The sequence below is a fragment of the Sturnus vulgaris genome, chromosome 3 (genome assembly GCF_052056855.1).
Source record: "Sturnus vulgaris isolate bStuVul1 chromosome 3, bStuVul1.hap1, whole genome shotgun sequence".
Lineage (NCBI taxonomy): Eukaryota > Metazoa > Chordata > Aves > Passeriformes > Sturnidae > Sturnus > Sturnus vulgaris.
Genome location: NC_142245.1, coordinates 112,413,584 through 112,437,852, shown reverse-complemented (window position 1 = coordinate 112,437,852; position 24,269 = coordinate 112,413,584). Strand labels below are relative to the sequence as shown.

Sequence of the window (24,269 nt, the reverse complement as noted above, 5' to 3'; positions counted from 1 at the left end):
CTCACATAATACACAGTTAAAAAAGAAAAAAATAAAAGGAAAAAAAAAAGACAATTGCAAGAAAAAAAGTACAATTAGGATTTGTTTTGAGGACCCAGTTATGCCAAACATTGTTTTGTGGTCCCTTACACGATTCCACTGCTTTAACCCTATTTACCCCATGGATAAAAGTGTTTCTAGATCACATTTTTATGCAATTTAATTTAGAGCTGGATTTCCTTCCTCTCCTTTTCATTTTCTTTTTTTTTTTTCCCTCTTTTTTTTTCTCTAAATCTCAGTGTAGAATCCCACCTTTGCAGGACGAGGTGTTATAAAATACACAGATGACAAGGTCCAGCACAGAAATGTCAAAAGCCAATAGGAAATCAGGTCAGTTAAAGCCTTTTACCAACACAGACCTGCCTCTTTCACCATAGATTTTCCCCAATTATTGCATCAGACCCATTTATGGATGGTTTTTTTTTGTCCATGAGGACAACTGAGCAGCCTCAGGATATTTAAATGACAAAAGCAACTGAGCCATCCTGATTTTAGACCCACTCAATCTCAACACAAAGCCATGTCAATGATTTCCTCTTTTTGAGAAGGGAAAAAGATTCTTGAAGGTTTTTTTTTTCTTACAGTTCTGAAAACAGAAGAACTCCAACCGTGACAAAATTCTGATTGGCCTTTTCCTCTTACAAACTTCCACAGCCTAAAAGCTTCCACGATGCAAAAAAAAGCAAAGGCAGCAAAAAATCCACCTCCAAAAAACGCAGCACAGCTTTCACACCAAGTGGAGTTAAAAAATGACTAAGTTCTCTTGATATATGAATTTGTGGGTAAACCATTTATCAATGACCTGTTTACCTGTGCAGCAGAGTCCCTCAAGCCGAGGGCCATGTCATTCCCCTTTGACTGATTAATTATCCAATCAAGGGATATTTTTCACTGGGAGGCAGGATGGGTTATTCCAGCTAATGCCTGGTCTCTAATGGTAACACATTAAAGCCAACTCGGCTCTTTAAGCCTCTGGAAGTGACCAAAAGGGAAGGAGAGAAGATAAATCAAAAAGAGCTCCCCCCAGTTTTGTTTCTGTTCCTTAACAACCCCCCCAAGGAACAAATGTGGAGGCAAGACTTCTCCAATGAAGAGAGGAATAAAAAGCACCTTTAATTCCAGATTGGGAGGTATCTTCTCCTCTCCCTCTCTCCTGATATCTGAACAGCAATAATTTATCCTCCAGTTGATTAACAAGGTGCTTATAGAATAAGGCAACAAAACATCAATACTTTGCTCTTCCTCTTTTTTTATCAAAAGCACAACCAGAATGCTGGGTAAAAATAAATTCTTCCTGGTGCTCATGAAACAATCTCATCTGCATGGAGAAATATTAAATCTATGGACCAAATTAGCACCTTGAGCCTAATTAATTTTCTGACTTGCTATGTAGGATGTTGCAAGTTACCAGCTCAAAGTAACAGGGCTTTAGATCTGCTTTCCATGGTCTGTGCTGCCAGATTTGCAGTTGGAACTGGATGAGCTTTCAGGTTCCATCCAAGCCAAACCATTCTGTGGTTCTGTGATTTAGCCCTTCAGCTGAACTGTCCTGTTGTCCCCCTTGTGATTTTGTGTCACCAGCCTGTCCTGGTTGCTCCTCAGGCACAGGCAAAGGCCTGGCACTGCTCACTGCTGGTAGAATCTGGGTTTGGGGTGGTTTTTTCTCTTCTTTTTGATCTTTTTAGCTGTTAGTAGTCCATGGTGAGGTGCAGAGCAGAACTGGAAAGGCCAAAGAAGTTCCTGCAGTATTACCAGGGCTGTAAAAATCCCTTGGCAATAATCACAGAATGGTTTGGGCTGTGAGGGAACCTAAAACTCATCCCATTCCACTCCTGCCATGGCAGGGACACCTCCACTATCCCAGGCTGCTCCAAGCCCCATCCAGCCTGGCCTTGGACACTTCCAGGGATCCAGGGGCAGCCACAGCTTCTCTGGGCACCCTGTGCCAGGGCTTCCCCACCCTCACAGGGAACAATTTTTTCCTCATATCTCATCTGAACCTCCCCTGCCTCATTTCAAGACCATTCCCTCTTGTCCTTGAGACTAAAATTCTGAAGCAAGTAAAACATGCTGGTCAAAGCAGCAGAGATTTCAAAGATATCAAGACTCCAAAATATTTCATGACTGAACAGGGAAGGCCAACAGATCCACATGAACAAGGACAGGGATTCCAGCACGAGCTCATCTCCTTTAGCCACACAGAATCCAGCACAACCACAGGAATCCAACCTCAGTACTGGAGCTGCTCACAGAATGGTTTCTGGGAGATGTTTTACTTAAAATGATTCAGGTCTGTCCATCCCAACGGGTCTAAAAGTGTTAAATTCATCTTTTTTCTTGGCATCACTCACTGAGGAGCTGGGATTTCCCTCAGGAGACTCCTCCAGTGCCCCACTGACATCACTGTGAGGAAACCTGCTGAAGAGTAAATCTGTGTCTTCCTTTTTCTAATTGAAGTTCTCACCCCCCAGTCCCATTCCTGGCTTTTGCCTACTCTGATTGCTGTCCCTTCCCTTCCTCTGCTCCTCCCTCCCCATGACCCCCAGATATTTTTAGGCAGAGAGGTCATCTTTTTTCTACCTCTTTTCTGAGATGAACGTATCCAGTTCCTCCACTCTCTCCTTCTAGGACATGCCCTCTAACCCTGTCTCCCATTTTACTAAATCTTTTTGGACTCTCTCCAGGTTTTTGATGTCTCTTTTTTTTTTTTTTTTCTTGTTCTGCTTCTCAGTCTCAAATACCTCATGCTAACTGTGGTCTCCAAAGCAGAACGGTGAAAAATCTGTGTTAATTTGTAACTCATTTTTCTCTTCTGTAGGTTTTTTTTCTTCTCTGGCATTGCCAAAAAAAAAGGAGCAGCAAATTAATTTATGTGCTAACCCTGCAACAAATTTGGTCACAGGTACAAAAAAAACCAAAAACAAACCTTAAGATTAAACTTGCAACTTGCCTAAAAGTCACAACTGTGAAACCCCACGAACACCAATATCATGATTGGTATTTTGCAGAGAGCAAGTTGAGGTGCAGGGAATGGTATCAGTTCACCCATAACTTCAGAGAGCTCATGGCAAAGCCAGACTTTAATGGATTTTCAGTTATGTCCCTTAAGATTAGCCAACATGCTTTTCTGATAAGTGCTGGGAAATATAAATCAGTTGAGGAAGTTCTGCAAAATGTGTCAGAAGACAATTTCCTGATTAAAAAACATAACAAAAAAAAAAAAACAACAAGAAAGTGAAAAAGCACCAGGGGTGGACAGTTCCATTTCTAATGCCTAACAAGGAAGAAATCACTGCAGGCCTGAGACTTTCGGGCTACTTGGACTGAGTGGCTCAAGGGAACTTATCCAGGTTTACATCCAAGTTACACACACTTGGAGGAAGCAGATTACTCATGGAGCTGCCTGAGCCATGCATGTGAGATGGATGCAAAACATTCAGGTTTTTATGCATCTCCAACAGGCTTTGAGCAAATCAGAGCTGCTCCCCACCCCAGCCCCCAGAGCAAAATCAGTGCCAGAATTATGTTGTTCAGCAACCAAGTTGGGACTGTCTGCAACTCATTCCCAAATCCTCAGCCTCACTCAGGAGCATTTTCTCCAGTGATAAGGCTCCATCAGGAAACACAGCTGGATGGAGGAAGGAAATTCTGAGAAGCAAAAAAAATAGTGGGGGTTCCAGGAAGTTCAACCAGATAGGAACTAATGGAATTTGTTTTTCTGTCTCCCCAGCTCCCAGTGTTCCTAAGCAAGTGAGAAAATCACAGGGAAAAGTGGGGGCAAAAAACAAGTCTGGCAGATCTTACCCTGCAAAACAGGTCCTCACTGCAGGTCTCCAGAGAGCATCATAATTACAATTCAATATTTTTGATCACTTGCTCTCCCTGGGAAAAACTGCAGACGTTTTCAATTTAGGTCCACTCTGAAGCCCAGCCATTGTTTTCTTCCCCACCTCGTTTTTTTCACTTGTATTTTTTTTTTTTTTCTTAAACAAAGGTCCCTATGTAGTTTATTAAGGAGGTTTGAGTTGGACACATGATTTATCAAAAATATTTTTTAAAAAAGGACAATTATGTTGAACATTCGGGAGAATTAAAGGTTGCAATTGCTTCTGATTAGTAACACATATCCCAGAACCATCAAAACAACACCATTGTAGTTTTATTACTTCTAGAGAAACTCCTTTCAACCCTCAGGGGCAAACAGCATTTCCTTCCACATCCTTTGCAATTCCCTTCTTTTGCAATCTTTACAGTCCTCTGGCCAACTCCCTCTTCCTCTGATAAGGTAGATAATCCAAGTTTCAACATTCCCCACTTACTGCTGCAGAGTTAGTGTGGAACAAGAGAAAAGATCCAATACCAGACAAATCCTTGGCCATCAGTTAAAAAAGGAGTCTGAGATCAGCCCCACAATTCAGAGAGCTGAGATCAAACTCACACAGAGCATCTCCTGCCAAAGGCTACCTGCACACAGAATCACAGATCACAGATCAAGATCATAGGATGATTACTAATGACCACACAGGAAAAGAGTGGACAGGACTGACTGGAACAGTGACACATCTGATTTGTTGAGACCCTGTTTATCACTGCAGCAGTTCAGGGGGGAAAGATTTTTGACAAGCTCTTCAGAAAAGCCAGGATTATCTTGCTGGTCCAGAGACCATCACTGAGCCTTGAGTTCTCCCAATAATTCCCCTTGGAGCATAAGCACAGATGAAATTCCCTGTGTTTTGCTTTTTTCTTCTTTTCCTAACCTCTAAAGGCAGTTTAGTGTGACACCAGCAAACCAACCAGACCTAATGCAACAGTGGGGAGGTTTAGACTGGATTTAGGAAAAATTTCTTCACTGTCTAGCACGGGAACAGGCTGCTCAGGAAGTGGAGGAGTCACCATCCCTGGAAGTGTTCAAGAAACACGTGGCTATAGCACCTGATGCTATAAACTATATGGTTTAGTGGTGAACAGGCTTGGAGTTGAGGATTGCTTTCCCAGCCTTAACAGCTCCATGATTTTGGGGGCTCTTCTGCTCATTCAGTGATCTCTTTTATCCACCCACTGAAATTTTGTCATGGGCTTAAACTGGAGGCTTTAGGGGAAGGTTGATAATCAAAACTCTGGAAAACTCCTGAAGAAGGTGCCACAGCTGACCCTGCTCTGAGCAGGGTGACTCCTCTGGAGACCTGCAGATCTCCTCCAGTCTCAGAAATTCTGTGATTCTATGAAAAGCAGTTCCTGCATCTTCCCATGAAGTTACACCCAAGTTTTTCTGATCCCAGACTGAAACAAACAGAAATAGGGGAAAAAGAATTAAGCTGAAAATCTTTGTCAAAAGATTAAGAGTAGAATGTTAACTGTTGGGGTCACTCAGTGCACATCAAATGTGTGCTGAACCCTGCTCAAACTCTGAGAACACAGGAGGGAGATGATACCTCAGGAAGAGCCTCAGAGATACAACTTCAAGTTATAAAATCATGGAATGGGTTGGGTTGGAAAGGACATTAAAGCTCATCCCATCCCACCCCCTGCCATGGGCAGGGACACCTTCCACTATCCCAGGTTGATCCAAGTCCCATCCAACCTGGCCTTGGACACTTCCAGGGATCCAGGGGCAGCCACAGCTTCTCTGGGCACCCTGTGCCAGGGCCTCACTACCCTCACAGGGAACAATTTTTCCCCAATAACCCATCTAACTCTGTCTTCTGTAAGTCTGAAGCCATTCTGTGTGTCCTGTCCCTCCAGGTCCTTGTAAAGGGTCTCTCTGCATCTTTCTTGTAGCTCCTTTCAGGTACTGGGAGGCCACAGTTAGGTCACCCCAAAACATCTCTTCTCCAGGCAGAACAATCCCAATTCCCTCAGCCTTTCCTCACAGCAGGGCTGCTCCATCCCTCTGACCATCCTGGTGCCTCCTCTGGACTCTCTCCAGCAGCTCCAGGGATTTCTGGGCTGGGTCATGTCCAGCTCTCATCCACCAGCACCCCCAAATCCTTCTCCCAGGGCTGCTCCATCCCTTCATCCCCAGCCTGGATTGATCCTGGGGGTTGCCCTGATCCAGATGTAGAACCAGGTTTTGTTAAATCCATGAGATTCCTGTGGGCTACAGCTTTTCCAGGATCAACTGGGGTACTTTCATGTATCATCTCCATTGCACCCCCAGCTGGAAACCTGCAATCAGATTCATGGATAGGAGCAGTTCTGGCTCCTATGGAAATACAGAAGTCTTTATCCTGTGACCAGAGAAATCAGCCCAGGATTGTAGGAGCTGAAATCTGAGGGGAACTGGAGCCTATCACAACCTGCTGGACACCAGGACCCTTCCTACCTCATCTCCATGTGGGAACAACTCAGTTCCAGGAGAATGGCAGCACCTTCCTGCTCCTGCAGTGAGCTCTGTGCCACAGCAGGGAAATGCCCAGAGCTCTGAGATTTCAAACCAGAAGACAAACAGAGAGAATTCCTGCACTTCCCTTCATGCCACCTTAAGGACCATGCTCTGGAACATGATGGAAAGGGATCACAAGAGTTCATGGGTGCAGTGCAATGAAACTGCTCAGAGCTGGAGGGCCTGAGCAATGCACTTCTGTTCTGTGCAAACTCCACAGATCTCTGATCCATGAACAGAAGGAGAAGGGGGAGCTGGGGGAAGCAATTGTGCTGCCTCTGGCTTCCTCCCCCTGTGGCTGCTCAGCAGCAGCCAGAAGACAACAATGCAGCTCCAAATCCTGTTCCCTCCTGCCTGAATTTGCATGTGGAAATGTGGGTGCTTAGCAGGGAACAGTCTGTGACTTTTCTGCCAGAATTTGTGGAAATTTGGGTGCTTAGCAGGGAACAGTCTGTGACTTTTCTGACAGAAGTTTGAACCGTTTCAGGAAATCTGCACATCAGCCAACCACTGCATCTGTCAAGGGATTGACAAAAACATGCACAAACTTAAGACACCCCCCATAAAATCCATGTGATCTGCAGTGTTTATCCACAAAAGAGCAAATGTTCTGCAGGAAAAAGTCCCAGAAGAAGCAAATTTCCAACTCTGAAGTTCAAAAGATGTAGAACAGAGAGAGAACACAGAACTACTTGAGACAGCTCACAAGTGGGCAAACTCTGCTCCCTCAAGCCCAGCAGTGCTGAACTGCTTTAAATCCCAGTTTGTCCTGCTTCCCATTGACCTGACAGCAGGGAGCCAAGGAGAAGATCCATGGCATATTTAGGTGGTCAGAACCAAGAGGCCTCCCTGGTACAAGTTTACTCACAGGATGTAAGAGCTCCAACAGCTCTCACAGACTGGAAGGTCCCAAATCCTTATTTCAGCTCCCAGTGACCTGAGTGAAGTTCAACAACAACTTCCAAGAGCACAAGGAGCAAGGTATCAAATACTACAGGGTATTCCAGAAATTTCCACTCCATTTCAAGTCCCATCTTTCCCTTAAAACCAGAGATTTCTAAGAACTTGGAACCAACAGGGCAATTTCTGCAAAATATTCATTTGTGCTTTTCCAGATGTTATTTTTTCCAAAGAATTTTTTAGGATATGTTGGTCATGTCACAGTTATTTTATGCATTGATAAAGCTGGTCTGTGCTCTGCAAGTACAAAATGCTAATGAACACATAAATTAAAAAAAAGCTGGTCCAAACCTGGATGTCATTCCACAAAGTCAGGGGAAAGGTCTTCTCATCAAATATTTATCACTGTTTAGGTCACTTCTGAGTCTTTTGCAGCTGCTCAGCCTTTCCCATTTTTTGTGAAAACGAGGGCAGTTTCTGGAGATTGCCCAATTGCTACTGAATGTCCAATTTTATTTTGGATATTCAGGGATCTTTCACAGAACCATTTAGGTTGGAAAAGACCTTTGAGAGCAGTGAGTCCAACCTTTGACCTTCCAGGTCAAGCAAAATTCTTCTTTGTGATGTACATTACCTACCAAAAAATTAAAATACTGGAGTTCCCTATCTCCAAAGAAGTTCCATCACGATAATCCACAAAAACAGGGATCAAATTTACTCTTATTTTCTCACGGCACTTCAAGTGGAAAAAACACATTGGCAGAAGACATTTGGATATTTTGTTATAAGGGATAATAAACAAAAAAACAAGAGAAAGGAAAAGATTCTTCTTTACCTGGGTCTTGGCATTCTTCTGTCTTCTCCCAAAAATGCAGGACAGGTCTTGTTCAGTGCGTGATGAGAGATCCTTACCTGGAAGGGGGAAAGAGAGGGAAAAACCCCAAAATCTTCACATCTGAGGATGCATTTTGGTAACAGTGTGACCCACAGACAGAGAGGAATTGCTCTTGGAGATAAACAAAAATCAGGAAATCCAGGTTGGATGGGGCTTGGAGCAACCTGGGATAGTGGAAGGTGTCCCTGCCCATGGCAGGGGGGTGGAATGAGATGAACTTTAAGGTCCTTTCAAACACAAACCATGCTGTGGTTCCATGCTAAAGCCACTAAATGAAGGTACACAAGAGGAAATGTGTGTATGTATATGGATCTTTGGATTCTCACAAGGATTCCCCATTTCTGACAGAATTAGAGAGTTACAGCTTCTACACACAACAAAAAAAAAAAATCCATTTCTACTCAATGGAGACTTTTCTCCAATTTCTGATGTTGCTTCTGAAAAGCAAAATCTCCACCTCTGCCACACACTGGGTTATTCCAACCAAAAAATTCATTTCAAGGGTGAAGCAAAGATTTCCAGAAGGGTCATTATTCCCATTTGATTGTTCTGTGGTGAGCTGGATATCAGACATGGAGCAAGGAGGGGGAAACAGGAGGGTCTGATGTGATATTCAGAGATACAGGCAAAGGTTTAGCCAATTCCACAGTGCAGGAGTTGCTGAGCTGTCCACTGCCTCTATCAGAAAATTCTTTTGGAAAAGATCAGCAGAAGTTAAAGAAACAAAATTAACCCAGACAGGTCAACTTGTTAAGACTCTGCTGGGGTCTCAATCACTTGATTTTCTGATTCCAAAATCAGTGACATCAAAATGAATCTCGTAATGGCCAAAAAAACACAAAACAAAACAAAGCCAACCAAAACCCCCAAATCTGACTACTTCTTTTTCCTGAGATCCTTAACTGCCCCTGGAGGGTAAAGAGACACATCAGCCTAGAGGAGCAAGTGGTGTTTCCTGGCTGTTTTCAGCTTTCTCTTGGCCAAGGCTTGGAATGTGACACCTAAAATCCTCCTGCTCCCATTTTCAGGCTACACTTCCTTTCCGTGCCTCCCCCTGGATGTATCCCCCATTTTTCCTCTAACAGAAAACCAACTCAGCTGACAGCCCCAATCTCCTGCAGCATCACAGGGGAGCAGCTAGTAGAAAAGCAGCTGAAATGAGGGTTTTAATCTGAGGTTGGGGTGCATTTCCCAGATGCAGGGGTGGCTGTTCCTGCAGCCCCGGGAGCGGAAGCCGCGTTTGGTGCCGTCGCTGTTCCCTTCTCCCGCTTTTGTGTGAGCTTGTCTTGTTTAGTCTGAAAGGAAGCACGACTGGACTTCAACAACAAGGGCCATGACAACATGAGCCTTTCTCAAACAACTTTTCCTCTTTCCCTGAAAAAAGACAGTTTCCCTGTGTCAGGCCACAGAGGGTACAAGAAAATGAGGGGCTGCCCTGTGGAAACGTGACCAAACAGATCAGGGATATTGTGAATATGAAAGCCTTGTGCTGTATTCTACATGCTCAAAAGACACTTCTTTTTTTCCTCTATATTTAGTAAAAGGTTAAATCCAAATCAAAATAAATCCTCTTTGCTCACACAGGCCATGGCCTCTGTACTTGTGAGCCCTGAACCAATTTAATTGTTTAATATCATAAAGTGGCAGGCTCATGGTAACAGCTTGGACTTCAAGGTCGAATTATTTCACCAAAAATCCCAAACCCTGACATGAAAATCTGGCCTTCATTCAGGTATCAATTAGCTCTGTTTTAGCAAAGGCATTTGCTGTCAGAAAACATTACACAGAGCTTTCAGTTTAATAAATCAGCCATTAGTGGAAACTGATCCTATCCATGCCCTGAAACACACATACACCGTGTCAAAGGGGAACAGGGCAAAAGGGAAAGGACTGAACTGTCAAGGGCCAGAATTTGGGCTGACTGAAATAATGTCATCACTCTAAGAAACAAAGAAATACTAAACTCCACAAGTTCTTGACAGAGTTCTTCTGGCTGCCCTAATTTATCCCATAAAGTACCTGGTCGATGTAAGAGGGCTTTCCTCTTCCTTCATGCAGGTTTAATCTGATCCCTGATCTCATCCACATGATCTCTGAGCAGGGGTTACTGGGGATTGCAGGGGTTAGTGCCATGCACATGCCCAGCTCGCTCCCATCTCATCTCACCTTTGCCTCCTGCTCCCATCCCTGCCCACGCTGGGAATATTCGCTGCTCCTTTATTCACTAAGGAATTGTTTTATGCCCAACATCAGCAGCCTAAGGCCATCCAAAATTGCCCAAAATACAGAGGAACAGAACATTAGAGCTTTAAGCAGGGGGTGTTTCTAAACCAAGGTTTTATTTGCCAAATTTAGATTCCACAAGGCAACAGATCACCTTGAGCCTTGATGTTCTAATCTTGGCCAGGCTTATGAAACAACAAAACTCCTCTTACCTTTGGCAAACTTCATATAATGGACACGTTTCTTGGAGGATTTGGATTTTTCTTCAAGGCTGAATGTCTTTTTCTGCTTTTTTACACAGGACTCTAGAAAAAACAAACCCCAAACAAACAGGGTCCAGCTGTGTTAGAGGCATTACATACCAAATTCAAACATCAGTGTAATTAACTTTCTCTCTCAAAATTCAGTCAACAACATGTCATAAAGTATTACTGAAGGAAGCATTCTAAGTTTTGTCTGAAATATGTCAATGCTTGATTTTTTTTTTTTTACCCCAACCCCTTTCTTTCCCATTTCCAATTCAATGTAATTTGAAAAGGCAGAAACAGGTACTCCAGGTCAAAGGCAAATCCATCTCTGTGGTAAGAAAATAATAATAGTGCTGTTTTTCATAGAGTATCTCCAGCACCAGAGTCTGAGAAACATGAAGAAATAGTAGGAAATAAAATTCTGATTGAGCAGAAAGAAAAAGGAGGGAAACCCTCCCCACAGGATTTTCATTTCTAACCCTACACAAAATATCTTTATTTGGACATAAGCTGATACATCTGTGTAAGGAAACTGAACGGTGACAAAGCTTTTCTGTCCCTGAGGCCAGCTAGAACAAATTGCCACATCCCTATTATCTCATTTTCCAGGCTTCCAGAAGAGGGACTGCATCTAAAGTGTCCTCTGGGAATGGTCTCTGGGGCTGGCTCAGTCCCAGAGTCACTCAGGAGTACTTTGGGGGACTGTGAGCAGGTTAAAGCCACATGAAGGATTAACCTCACCCTTTAACAGCACAGAGATCACGTTCCTGTGCTGTGCAAGGTTATTTTGGGGGTACAAATGTTCTCTTTGCAGCCACAGAGCCTGTTAATTTACAAAACATTGCCAGAAAGAGAGAATTAACCTGTTGTACAGTTAATTACTGCTTTACTAGTCCTGAAAAGAGGCACCACAGCAGTCTCTGCTCTGTAGCTCCACACAAGGTTTCTATGGTGAGGTGTTTTTTTTTCCTCCCTGTGGGATGGGTAGGGAAATCAACCCATACCCCGAGGGCCAAGTTGAGTCACCTTTTTTATAGGATCCCACCCTGGAAAGCTCTGCTGCCCAAGCTTTTCTGACACTGCAGTTCCAGCACTTCTCTGTTTGATAGGCAAATAATCCCTGAGCTAAAACTGAAATCCTCAGCCTGCAGTGGGAGAGCTGAGGGCCAGCAGGCTGAGATCCACTCTCCCACTCCCACACTAGTGGGAAGAGAAAGGACCAGCAAATCCCAGTTTTTAACAAAAAATCCTCAATAAAAAGGGTCTGTGGGGAAAGTAAGGATCACAACTAAAATATCCTGACAGGGATGGAGCACTTTGAGCTCGTTTCCAATCTCCTGGTAGCAAAAGGAGCATTACACAGCAAAGAGTTTCCACAGAGCCTTCCTCCTCCACGTTATTCCTACAGGGAAAGGGGCAGCAGCACCGCCTCGTGCCTGCAGGGAGGAATTTCACTACAGAACCTGCTGGCACTTGCAGTGGGCAGGGAAATAGAAACACATCCCTGTGTCTTCCAGGGACTGGAAAATCCTCTGACAAACTGAGCAAACAGTGCAGGAATATTAATGTGCTTTTTAAAGCAATTTAGTCGGGGAAATAAAGTAACCAAAGTGACATTTCTGCAGCAAATGTGATTGAGGCCAAAGCACAGCCAGGGTGTTGTTCCCACTTTTTATCCGTGGGAAAGGGACAGTCACCATCACTGAGGATCCCAGTAAAAGAGCCAGGAATTATAGAATGGTTTGGGTGGGAAAAGACCATGTAGTTCCAAACCTTCCCAGGTTGCTCCAAGCCCTGTCCAGGCTGGCCTTGGACACTTCCAGGGATCCAGGAGCAGCCACAGCTTCTCAGGGCCTCACCATCAGTGGATTAATTTCTTCCTAATATTTAATCTAATCTAAACTTGCCTTCACTGGGTGCTCAGCCAGAAAAAAAAAAACAAAAAAACCAAAACCAGCTAAAGCTACATCCACTGAGGGTATCTGAATGTTGGCATCAACCCCCACAGGGCCCTTCCTTTCCGACCTCTAATTGCAATCCAGCTCTGGCAACTGCACCAGTTCTTTAAGAACAATGAAGTTTTTCAGCTGACTTTTAATGCAGTTTAAAACTGGAGGATGGCCAATAATGTAACATTTGCTCCTGCAGCACAGCTGCAGGCAGAGTTTTTTCTGGATGAGTTTTGCCAGCTTCAACAATTGCCAAAAAAACAAGTTTCAGAGTGGTGCCTTTCTGTATCACCAAACGTGACTCTGACCTGGAATTTTCAAGGTGCACCCAACTTTGTTCTCAGTGATTGTAAACTTGTTCCAGCTCCTAAAAGAACCAAAAGAATTGAGTGAAACAGGGAGAAATAAGGGTTTCCAAGGGTCACTTTGCATCAGGTGACCCAGGGAAGAGTGCAGAGCTTAGAACCAAGCCTTGCTCCCTGAACCTGCCTCTGCTGACTCAGCGTGGCCCTGGGCAAGTCATTTCAGCTCTCTGCTCATCAGTCTGCAGGTTTCCCACCAGTTACACCTCCCTGATCTTCCCAGGGCTCAAGTTGCAACTTGGGTAGAATTTACTTCTGAAGGGAGACAGGAACTTCTGGAATTTCCCCATGAAATGCTCTCCTACCTCTCCAGAAGCTGAGTGACAGCACTGAGTCCTTGGGTGGCCTCATGACCCCACAAGTACAACTTGCACAGCAAATTAAAAACTGTGTTTTGAGGCATCAGGCTCAGAATTTTAATCCTAGTACTCCAAGATTAGAAAATTTCCTTGCTAACTGATCTTCTTCCTGTTCTTCCTGTTTTCTCTCCTAGAAATTCTTCTGTGCTCAAAGGTTAGGAATGAATGAATGAAGGGTTACTAAATTCACTAATTTGGCAATTCTGCCCCAGCAGCACAAGGACAGGCTGTGTCCAAGCAGGAGCCCCTGGTTTAACAACACTCCAGAGAGGTGTTCAGATACAAAATCAGAGTTTAATCTGAGTTTAACTAAAGGAGAGATGATACATCACTTGATAAACCAATGCTTTTTCTAAGCTCACACCCACCACAACTTCTTAACTTAATTTTCACAAAGCAAGATCAGTTTGTAAGAAGCTTTTCCAAAACAGAAGACTTTAAAAATAGCCCTTTTGGGAAAGCTTCCCCACTTGTGTGCTCAACACCAGGGCTACAAAAATCACTTTATGCCACACTCAAAGCAGAGATGCAGAACTCTGAAGCAAAAGCTTCAGAGCAGCTCTCTAAGGACAGGAAAAGAAGGTATTTAAGAAGCCACTGGAGCATGGTAGCCAAGTGTGACAGTCCATCAACAAAAGGAAGGCAAAGCATTGCAGTGCTGAGTGATTGTTGTGAGCCTTCAGACAGATTCTGGGTGCTTTATAAAGAAATGTTCCTCTAGGTACAGCACAGGGAAAGTGTCCCAGATATTGTGATCCTGGATGAAATAAACAGGTTTAGCATTTTATGTTTTCTTTCCTCAGCAAAAAGCCTTTGAGTCCTGAGAGCAGAACTGATCCACTGAGATCCACAAATCCATGATCATGGCAACACATCCCAGTGATTTTAGGAGAAGGAGTTCTCAACCTTACTAAAAATACTATTTGCATCACAAACTGGGCCTCAGGAACTTTTTTAAGACACAGAATGGAAACTCTGCTGAGCTTCCAGCATCTGATTGAGCCAAGCATGAACCTACCTGTTTCACCCTGTCCATGGCAGTTATTCAGCTCAGCCAGAAGCTGGTTGAAGTCATCCTGATGAGCAATCCAGTTGTCCTGTAAATATCACCCACATGAACACAAGGCAGAAGTCTTCAGAACTAACATTAAATTTTACAAAACAGATATTAAGATTCATAGAAGTAAATTAATTGGACATATCCAATCCTTGTTGGTGGGAGGGACCCAGGGAAGGCCACAGGTGGTAACAGCAACCACAGCTCCTACAGTCACCCCAAAGTGACATGAAATTAAAAGGGTTGTCTTGGCAAGCCCTGAACAATCCAATTTGGTACATGCTACCACCAGCTGTGACAACAGATTTCATTAATATTCCATTGAAATAATTGTGGTTTTGCAGAAATGGGATCCATTCCCTGGCCTGGGTCTAGTGCTCACCTCATGATTGATGGCAGCTCCTAATCCCAGTGTGTCGTTTTTCACCTTAACTCTGATGTGTTCTGGATTTCCTTGCTCCTGAGCCCCGAGACCCTAAGGAGGATTTGAAGGCAAAATTTTAAGGATTTTACAGCAGCAATTAGAGATTTTGGACTGTAAGAAAATTCACAAGAAAATACAGCAAGAAATCACAACTTGCTATTAATCTGCCTGCTTGTAGCTGAATTCATTCCCAGGCATTACCACACAACACACACAAAGTTTTTTAAATTACTACTTAAGCCTCCAGCAAAGCATTAGAAACACTAAAATAGCAACAACATTAAGCAGTTGGATGATTAATGAGGAAGCCACCTGACATTCCTAAGCAAGCCCAAAGTCTTTTCAGTTTTCAAACAAGACACTACACAAGAAGAACGTGCCTCTCCCCAAAAATATCTCTGTCACTGGGAAGGGTTATGGGAGTAGGGCAGATCCACATGGAACACACAATCCAGACCAAATTTATATGGGAGGAGAGCAGGGAGGGATAAGGGAGAAGCAGACTGGAGCCAGCAGGACACTCACAACTCCTTCCACCTCATAAGTGGATGAAAATATTGGAGGAAACAACTTTGGAGTTGTTTAATATGAAGCAATATTCAAGTCCAGGGTTATCTTTCTGAACTCTATGGTCAAGGCTAAAAAATTAAAAGGCAAAGCTTTGGGTTTAAAACTTTGCTCCTGGTATTTACCTGCCTCACCTGTCACAAATCATCAGCCAAATGTGTTAGAATTAATAAACATTTATGTGGTGCTGCAGTGGAGAGAAGCCCTGCAGGCACATCCTGGATATTGAATATTTGAAGGGATGAGGCCTATTTGGAAAAGGATGTTGCTATTACAAACAAAGAAGAGTTGATTTGGTCAATGGGATGGAAAATTTACCTTGAAAGTTCTGCTGACCAAAAAGTCTGGAAGCAAGCAGGACACTTGGCCACACATCCTTCCCTGACCCAATTCCAGAACAACCAATTACAGGACTGGTGTTAAGCAGCCTAATTTCACTGCCCAGATGGGCTTTTGCCCTTTAATTTGATCAAGGGAAAGTTCCATTTGTCCATTTTTGTAATGGAATGGAGACATAAATCCTTCTTGTACAACTGCTGGCAAGGAAGATCCAGTATATGGAGTGGGAAACTTGTGAAACAACTGAGGCAACAGTTTAAATCCAAAAATAGGTTTCAAGGCATTTAGAGAATTGAGAATTATTCTAATTTTATGCCTTTTAAGGGAAATCTGGAAGAGGAAATCCAGAAGAATAATTAAAGGTAGTTGGTGTTTTGTGGGGATTCTTATCACTAAACACCCTGATGTGCAGCCCCAAATTTCAGCTTTGCTGAAGCACCTCTGTGGAGTTAAAACCTGCAGTTTGCAGGTGCCTGTGCTGACCTGGAGGTTTTTATTAGTGCCAGGAAAGAGTCCCCTCACCCACAGGTCCTGGCTGGAGCTGGGAAGGGACACAGTTCACAGCATTGGGGATTCAAGGAACAGATCAGAGAAAATTCTTAAAACCAAGTGAAAAACTAAAGCAGGTCCTGGAGCTGCTTTAAAGAGTATCAAAAGCAGGGAAAGAATTGAGGATTTAAAGCAGCTTAAAACCTTTAACCTGATTTAATGTCCCAACTCTTGCTCTCACTTGAGAATTTAGATTGTCAAAGAATGGAGAGAAACTGGAAAGCAGGAGAGGCACAAACAAGACTTTGCAACAAAGTGTGGAAATCCATGCACTTAAGAGAATAAATCAAAGGAGAGTCCCCTGACAGTTTTAGACCCTTCAGCTACACAATTCTCCTTTAGATCTTACCTTTCCTTTGGACCAGCCCATCTTTTCCAGCATCTTCTGGCCAAATTTGGAGTCATCATTGCTCCAGGCACTGTTTCGTGGATCCACAGACCATTTCTGCTTCCTCCGGGCTGCAGCAGGAAGGGGAAATTCAAACAGGCTCTACTGGCATTCCCAGAGAGTTCTTGGGATTGAATCAGTTCAAACAAAGCTCTTCATTGCAAAAAAAACCCAAAAAACCCACTCCAGAACTTATTTTGAGGGTTAATTTTACTAAATAAAAAACTCCACAACAATAAAAGCTCAGTGAAAATATTAATTATTAATGGGAAGATGCCAAAGTAGGATTGCTACGGAAGTTGCTGTCCCTCAGGATGGGCTGCAGTCCAGGGAAGGCTTTAAGGATTATCATTTAGGTGTAAATTCCATATTTATTCCAATTTGGTTTACATCTGGCTTCAACATGGAATCTACAGGAGAAGAGATTATGAGGCTGCTTTCCCAGTTCTGGACAAAATCAATTCTCCAAGCTTCCCTTTAACCAGAATCCAGAAATTTTAATATTTGCCTTCCTAACATCAAAAATCCAATGTATGTGAACCGAGAAAAGGAATGACAGAACACAAACCCGTGGGATTTCAGCTTTTGGAATTCTGAAAAAATGATTTATGGGGAAACTGAAAAGCTGCCAGAAATTATTGCAGGAGTTAAGAGATGCAAAGGAGGATCAAGAGTCCTTTGTCCTATGTGGATTCCTAAAGAAATTACAGATTCCCAGTCCCACATGTTGCCTTTCCCACCAGGAACAGCTTCCTTGAAATCAAGGAAGAGCAGCCAGCCCAGTTAACCATTCACTTGAAGTGTGCACCTAAGCCCAGGCAGGAAGAGAACCTAAATAAACAAGACAAACAAAGAATGGGAGACAGGAAGATCACAAACTTCATTAAACACCATGGGAAATGCTGCATCAAAAATGACCGGGTAACCCAAGGCCACACAAAGGCAGCGAGAAGCCAAATCCAACGAGGTGTTTTCAATGTAATCAGGAAGTCATCGTTCCCTAAAAGACAAGATTTGGGATTTGGGCCAGAGGGACTGAATATTACAGGGATGTTTGACTCACTTTTGCCCAGTTTTGTTTCATTTTTAAGGAACTAAGACTGTCAGAATTCAAGGTGGGGGCTTTTTTTGAAACACTTCCGAAACTTTGAAGCTCCAAACAGTCCCTAAACAGTTTTTGAAGTGGGTTAAAGGCCCAAGGGCTGTGAGGGGAATCCAACCTTGGCCTGGTTCACTTCTCTACAGGAAACAACTTATTAACCTCAGAGGTTGTGGCTGACCCTGGATCCCTTGAAGTGTCCAAGGCCAGGCTGGATGGGGCTTGATGCAACCTGGGATAGTGGGAAGTGTCCCTGTCCATGGCAGGGGGCTGGAATGGGATGAACTTTAAGGTTCCTTCCACCCCAAACTATCCTGGGATTCTGTGATTATTCCCACCAGGAAACCTTGAGAGCAGCAACTCCTCCAAGCCCTGTCCATGCTGCCAACGAAAGATGGGGAAGCAGCACTGTGGTCTGTGATTTTAAACTTCCAAACAAATTGGGATTCTCTGCTGCCCCATGGAGAACCACAGGGCTCAGCCTGGAGAAAAAGGAGGCTCAGGGGGGACCTTGAGGCTCTGCACAACTCCCTGACAGGAGGGGACAGCCAGGTGTGGGTCAGGCTCTTTTCCCAGGGGAGAGGGATAGGATGAGAGGAAATGGCCTCAAGCTGTGCCAGGGGAGGTTTAGATTGCACATGAAGGAAAAAATTCTCCATGAAAAAGGTGATCAGCCATTGGAAGGGGCTTCCCAGGGCAGTGGAGGGGATTTCAAAGCCCTGTGGATGTGGCACTTGGGGACATGGCTCAGTGGTGGCCTTGGCAGTGCTGGAGGATTTTTGGACTTGATGGTCTTGGAGATCTTTTCCAGCCTCAGTGATCCTGGTTCAAGGATTCCAACAGATCTTCTGCTCCCCAGCTGAGCAGCTGCCCTTCTTTTCAATCACAACTTCAAAAGTGAATTTCTATGGTTTTTCCTGAATATCTCTCCCTGTGGAAAAGCCCTTAAGATGTTTTTGCTCCTAGGAGGTTGTTGGTAACAAAGCACAAGGGCACCTGACACAAACATTTCTTGAAATTTAGAGACCTTCCCTTTCCCAACACTTTCAATCTAAGTATTGCAAACTTCTGAGCTACACTGTGGGATTAATCCTCACGTTTCTGACAGGTTAACATACTCTGATTTTTAAATATGGCGAGTGAGATGCAGGAAAAAGCCCCAAAAAAATTCTTTCATCTTTAGAGAAGTATTTAAGAAAGCCAGGAACAGCTCCATGCCATTTCCAGAAAATATAAAATCATCTTCCCATTCCAAACAGCAAAATCCACTAATTACTCGATAATTTACCAGAAATGTTTGTTCACTGACGTCTTTAGAGTGGGAGAGAAACAAGGTACAAGACTCAACTCCTAATTTAACACCAATTTTCTGGGCTGCTTCAAAAGTGATGCCACAGACGGTGATGGAACTCTGGGAGAGCAGCACCACCCAGTGGAGAAAAATCCTCATTTCTTTAGGGAATCACAGAATTACTGGGGCAGGAAAATACCTCTAAGAGTCCAACCATTCCCCAGCACTGCCAAGGGCACCACTGTCCCATGTCCCCAAGTGCCACACACAGGGCTTTTAAAGCCCTCCAGGGATGGGGATTCCTCCACTGCCCTGGGCAGCTATGCCAGGGCTGGACAATGCAAATTCTTCACTCAGATATTCTACAACCTGGAAAAGATCCATTACCAATCCCTTTTCCAAGATGAATTCTATGCCTGGAGTATGTTTTTAATGATAATTTCTGAAAGTTCCCATCCAAACCCCTGCTGTGTGCCCAAAGATGGTCTGGAGGCACAGGAAGGACAAGGCTCTGGAGCCAGGCTGGGAGAGCTGGGGGTGCTCACCTGGAGAAGAGAAGGATCCAGGGAGAGCTCAGAGCCCTTTGCAGAGCCTAAAGGGGCTCCAGGAGAGCTGGAGAGGGACTGGGGACAAGGCATGGAGGGACAGGACACAGGGAATGGTTTCCCACTGCCAGAGGGCAGGGATGGATGGGATATTGGGAAGGAATTGCTCCATGAGAGGGTGGGGAGGCCCTGGCACAGGGTGCCCAGAGAAACTGTGGCTGCCCCTGGATCCCTGGAAGTGTCCAAGGCCAGGCTGGATGGGGCTTGGGGCAGCCTGGGATAGTGGAAGGTGTCCCTGCCCATGGCAGGGGGTTGGAACTGGATGAGGTTTAAGGTCCCTTCCACTCCAAATGAGTCTATTATTGATATGTCCAATTAAAATAATGAACAAATTCTGAAAAAATGACACCAAAGTTTACACTGAAAATATCTAAAAAATTCCATTTGTTTTCCAGATTTTCCATTCCATCCAAATTTGTTTTTCTCAAATCACATCTTTATTTCCCACTGTAAACCATATTTGTTATTTGTATTGTCCATATTTGTAATTTGTATTTATATTTCCTGCAGCCCAGCAAAGAAATTCACCAGATCCTGAGCTCTCGATCAAGGGTGTCCTGTCAGGAATGGGGAGCCCAAGCTTTCAATCACCTCAGAGGCAACAGTGAAGTTTTTTGTTTCCAGTAGCAGGGAAATTGAAACAAAATTCACAGAATCATGAAATATCCTGAGCAGGAAGGGACCCACCAGGATCATGCAGTCCAACCCCCAGCCCTGCACAGACACCCCAACAATCCCACCCTGTGCATCCCTGAGAGCATTGGCCAAACACTCCTGGGGCTCTGGCAGCTTTGGGAATGTCACCATTCCCTGGGGAGCTGTTCCAGTGCTCAAACACCCTCTGGGGACAGAACCTTTCCCTGATATCCAACCTAAACCTGACCCAGCTCCAGCCGTTCCCTGGGTCCTGTCCCTGTCACTGCGAGCAGAGATTGGAGCTGCTCCTCAGGAGGAGCTGCAGCCTCAGTGAGGTCTGACCTCCATCCCCTCCAGCTGAACAAACCCAGGGCCTTTGGTCACTCCTCGGGTGGCCCCTCCAGACCCTTCCCCACCTCCAAATCCTCCTCTGGAGCGTCTCTAAAAGCTGGAGATTGGCACAGGTTGAGCTCAGCTCCAGCACTGCCCCAGAAATGACCCAGTACCAACACCCTGCCCTGCCACATCCCCTGAGTGTCCCCAGCACCCAGTCCTGCCGCATTCTCTGGGTGTCCCCAACAACAACACCCAGCTCTGCCATGTCCCCCAGGTGTCCCCAACACCCTACACCCTCGGGCTCCAGAGCTTCCCTAAAACACAGAGATGGCCCCGAGGCACTGACAGGACAAGCTGTCCCTAAAGGTGTCCAAGGGACATTCCTGCTGCTCCTGCCCTGCCTGGGACACGACAGACCCCATAAAGAATCCTCCTGCACGCCCTTACCCTGCACCAATATCCCCTTTCCGGCCATCCCAGCCTCCAGACCCTACCTTTACCTTAATCCTGAGACCCTCTGAATGCCCCTTCCTGCCTTTCCCAGACCCCAGATCCCCCATTTTTCACTCCCAGGGACCCTTGAAGCGCCTTCTCTGCCTCAGCCCAGGTCTCCAAGCTCTCAGCTCCCCCTCTCCTTAATCCTAGGATCCCCCACACCCCCATTCCTGCCTTTCTCAGACCCGAACCCCTTCGTTCTTCAACATCGGGGACCCCCTGAGCCCCTTTAGCCTCCCTGGCTTGGACATGGGGACCTTCTGGACCCCCATTCCTGCCTCTCCAGCCCCCAGTTCTCCAACACCGGGAGCCCCCTGAACCCTTTTCCTGGCCATCCCAGGGTCTCCCCACCCCATGACCCCTCCTTCCCCTGACACAGGGACCCCATTTCCTGGACAGAGGGACCGCTTATACCACCTCTCCCAGCCCCCGCACTCCCTTTTCCTTAACTCTGGAAGCCGCCAGCCCAGCACCGGAGCCCCCCGAACCCCTTTATCCGGCCCTGGGACCCCTCCGCACCCATCGGAAAGGGCAGCGCGGCCCAGACTCCTCAGGCAGGGCTGTGGGGAGGGTCTGGGACCGCTCCGGGGGCACCGGATCGTCCCCATTTTCCCCGGCATTAAAGCGGCATTGCCGCCGGGATCGGCACTCACGCTCCGCCAGCATCGCCATCTTGGGGGCCTCCTTCCATTCACGGGGACTTTCGTGACCTCCGGCGCATAAAGAGGGCGGGCTGAGGAGCGCCTGATTAAAAAAAGTTTTAAAACAGGCGAGCGCGACGGCCACCAAAATAAAAATTAAATATTTAAAAAAAAAAAAAGTTTGCAGATTTGCTAAAATTCTAATAAATCTCTCAAAACGCGTCTCGGTTGTGTATCAGCTGTTTCCGAGCCGAGGGAAGGGGATGAGCAGCGCTGGCTGTGACTGGAAATAAGGGGACCGGCATGGTGAATATTGCAGCGAATTTCGGGTGTGGATGTCCCTGGATTTCCCCAAATCTCGCTGTCGTGGCAGGGAACACAGTGGGGGTGATACACAGAGGCATCTTGAGAAATAGCTGAAACATCCCCCTCCTGCCTTTCTGTGAAATGTGTGTGTGTCAGGGGAAAAATTATTTTTTCCTCTCTGCCGCAAATTGTATTTGAGGAGTGAAGCAGCCCCTCTGATGAGTCGCTGAATCAAAGCACTTCTATTCAGGAATCTTTCGTTGTAGTTAAGTTCTTGAGCCCTTGGTCTTTCATATTTTCTGGGATTTTTAGCATCTCTTCAGTTGTTTTATTTGAAGAACAGCACCCAAAATATGACATGAGTTCTTCAGGCAGCTTCCTCTGGCTTCTTTCTGCCTACATTTTGCAATATTTAATATAATACATAATTTAATATATAAGTGTAATCTTTTTTTCTTTAATATCCCTTTTATAGAAGTGCTGTGTAGAGGTTTTACATTCTGTGCTTGTGGCGTGTGTTAATTCCGTCTTTTCCCCTTTCCTGAACCAGTGTTTTTGTCTTTCCATGTTGTTGTGCTGTTCTGAATTGTGGATATTTGGTGTTTCTCCTTCCCTTTCCCAGCTGGAGTCACCTGGAAGTGCCCTGGGTGTCCTCAGTACCTTGAGTGAGGTTGATGATGGCAGGATTGAGCCCAGACCCCCAGGATGGGTCAGGTTGGAAGGGACCCCAGTGTGTCACTGGTGTCACCTCCCTGCTCCAGCAGGGCCATCCCAGAGCACAGGGTTGTGTCCAGATCATTGTGGAATATCCCAGTGAGGAGACTCCAGACCCTCTCTGCACAATCAGTTCAGTGCTGGGTCACTGCTCATAAAGAAGTTCTGCCTCCTGTCGAGGTGGAACTTGCTGGGATCAGTTCCTGCCCGTTCCTCTGGTGCCATTGCTGGGCCCCTGGAGCAGAGCCTGGGCCCTGCTCTGACCCTCCCTGCACACAGGGACACCCAGGAACATAAAGGGACAGACAGGGACATCCAGGGACACCCAGGGATGAGGTTCCCTCTCAGGATCTCCTCTCCAGGCTGAACAGCCCCAGCTCCCTCAGCCTTTCCTGGGCAGGGAGATGCTCCAGTCCCTCCATCATCTTTGTCACCCTCTCTGGACCCGCTACAGGAGCTCCGTGTTCCTCCTGTCCTGATGATCCCAGAGCTGGACACAGCACTCCAGATGTGCCTCACAGGGCTGAGCAGAGGGGCTGGATCACTCCCTGACCTGCTGGAAATTCTCTTCCTGCTGCATCCCTTTGGCCTTCTTTGCCCTCCAGGCACTGCTGGTCAAGGACATCTTCCACTATCCCAGGTTGCTCCAATCCCCATCCAACCTGGCCTTGGACACTTGCAGGGATCCAGGGGCAGCCACAGCTTCTCTGGGCACCCTGTGCCAGGGCCTCCCCACCCTCAAAGGGAACAATTCCTCTTTAATATCCCATCTATCCCTGCCCTCTGGCAGTATGAAGCCATTCCCTGTGTCCTGTCCCTCCAGGTCCTTGTCCCAAGTCCCCATCCAGCTCTCCTGTAGACCCTCTTCAGGTACTGGGAGGCCACAGTTTGGTCACCCCAAAGCTTCTCATCTCCAGGCTGAGCAAGCCAAATTCCCTCAGCCTTTCCTCACAGCAGATCAGGACAGATTTCCCACTGCCCTTTCTCCATCCATCCTCCCATCTGGATGGCAGCTGGGTTACAGCTCCCCTGGCTCAGCTTTCCCCACTGCTTTGCCTCTGTGCTTTTAGATTTATGTCACAATTCCCTGATTGCTTTGGGAACACTGTGCAAGATAGTTTTTATAAGGTTTTTTGTCTTATTTTTTTTAATAGACAAAGCAAACAAACATTATATCTTTGTCCGTTCCTCTCTAAGACCCCTTCTCTCTGTCAGCAAAGTTACATTGGTGTGATGGAGCTTGATCCTGGCAAATCTCGAAATTTATAATTAACTTGGTGATTTATTTTTAATAGTTCATATTCAGCTCCTATTAAAGTGGCTGCTCTGGCTGCCCCACTTCCTCCTTTAAACAAGGATATTGAACTGGTCCTTTATACTTTTCTGAGGCCATGTCCCACTGCCAGGAATCCTCACATGGTTTGTTCTCCCCAGACTTTATTGCCAGTTCTCTGCACTTTCAGGT

At 45.5% G+C, this 24,269-nt stretch overlaps 1 protein-coding gene across 2 annotated transcripts in view; it reads right to left on the bottom strand.

The window, feature by feature from the left end:
* Positions 1 to 21,848, bottom strand: part of PINX1 (PIN2 (TERF1) interacting telomerase inhibitor 1) — a 60,784-nt gene extending 38,936 nt beyond the window's left edge. Inside the window, exons 1-6 of one of the 2 annotated variants that reach the window (XM_014886505.2) lie at positions 21,797 to 21,848; positions 16,643 to 16,752; positions 14,797 to 14,889; positions 14,376 to 14,454; positions 10,652 to 10,744; positions 8,157 to 8,233 (exon numbers count right to left, since the gene is read on the bottom strand). In XM_014886505.2, coding sequence (XP_014741991.2) covers positions 8,157 to 8,233; positions 10,652 to 10,744; positions 14,376 to 14,454; positions 14,797 to 14,889; positions 16,643 to 16,752; positions 21,797 to 21,815 — 471 coding nt within the window. In that variant the 5' untranslated portion in view covers positions 21,816 to 21,848. Of the gene's footprint in view, positions 1 to 8,156; positions 8,234 to 10,651; positions 10,745 to 14,375; positions 14,455 to 14,796; positions 14,890 to 16,642; positions 16,753 to 21,662 lie in introns of both variants that reach the window. The other variant, XM_088162564.1, reaches the window with a different exon arrangement.
* Positions 21,849 to 24,269: the final 2,421 nt, after the last annotated feature.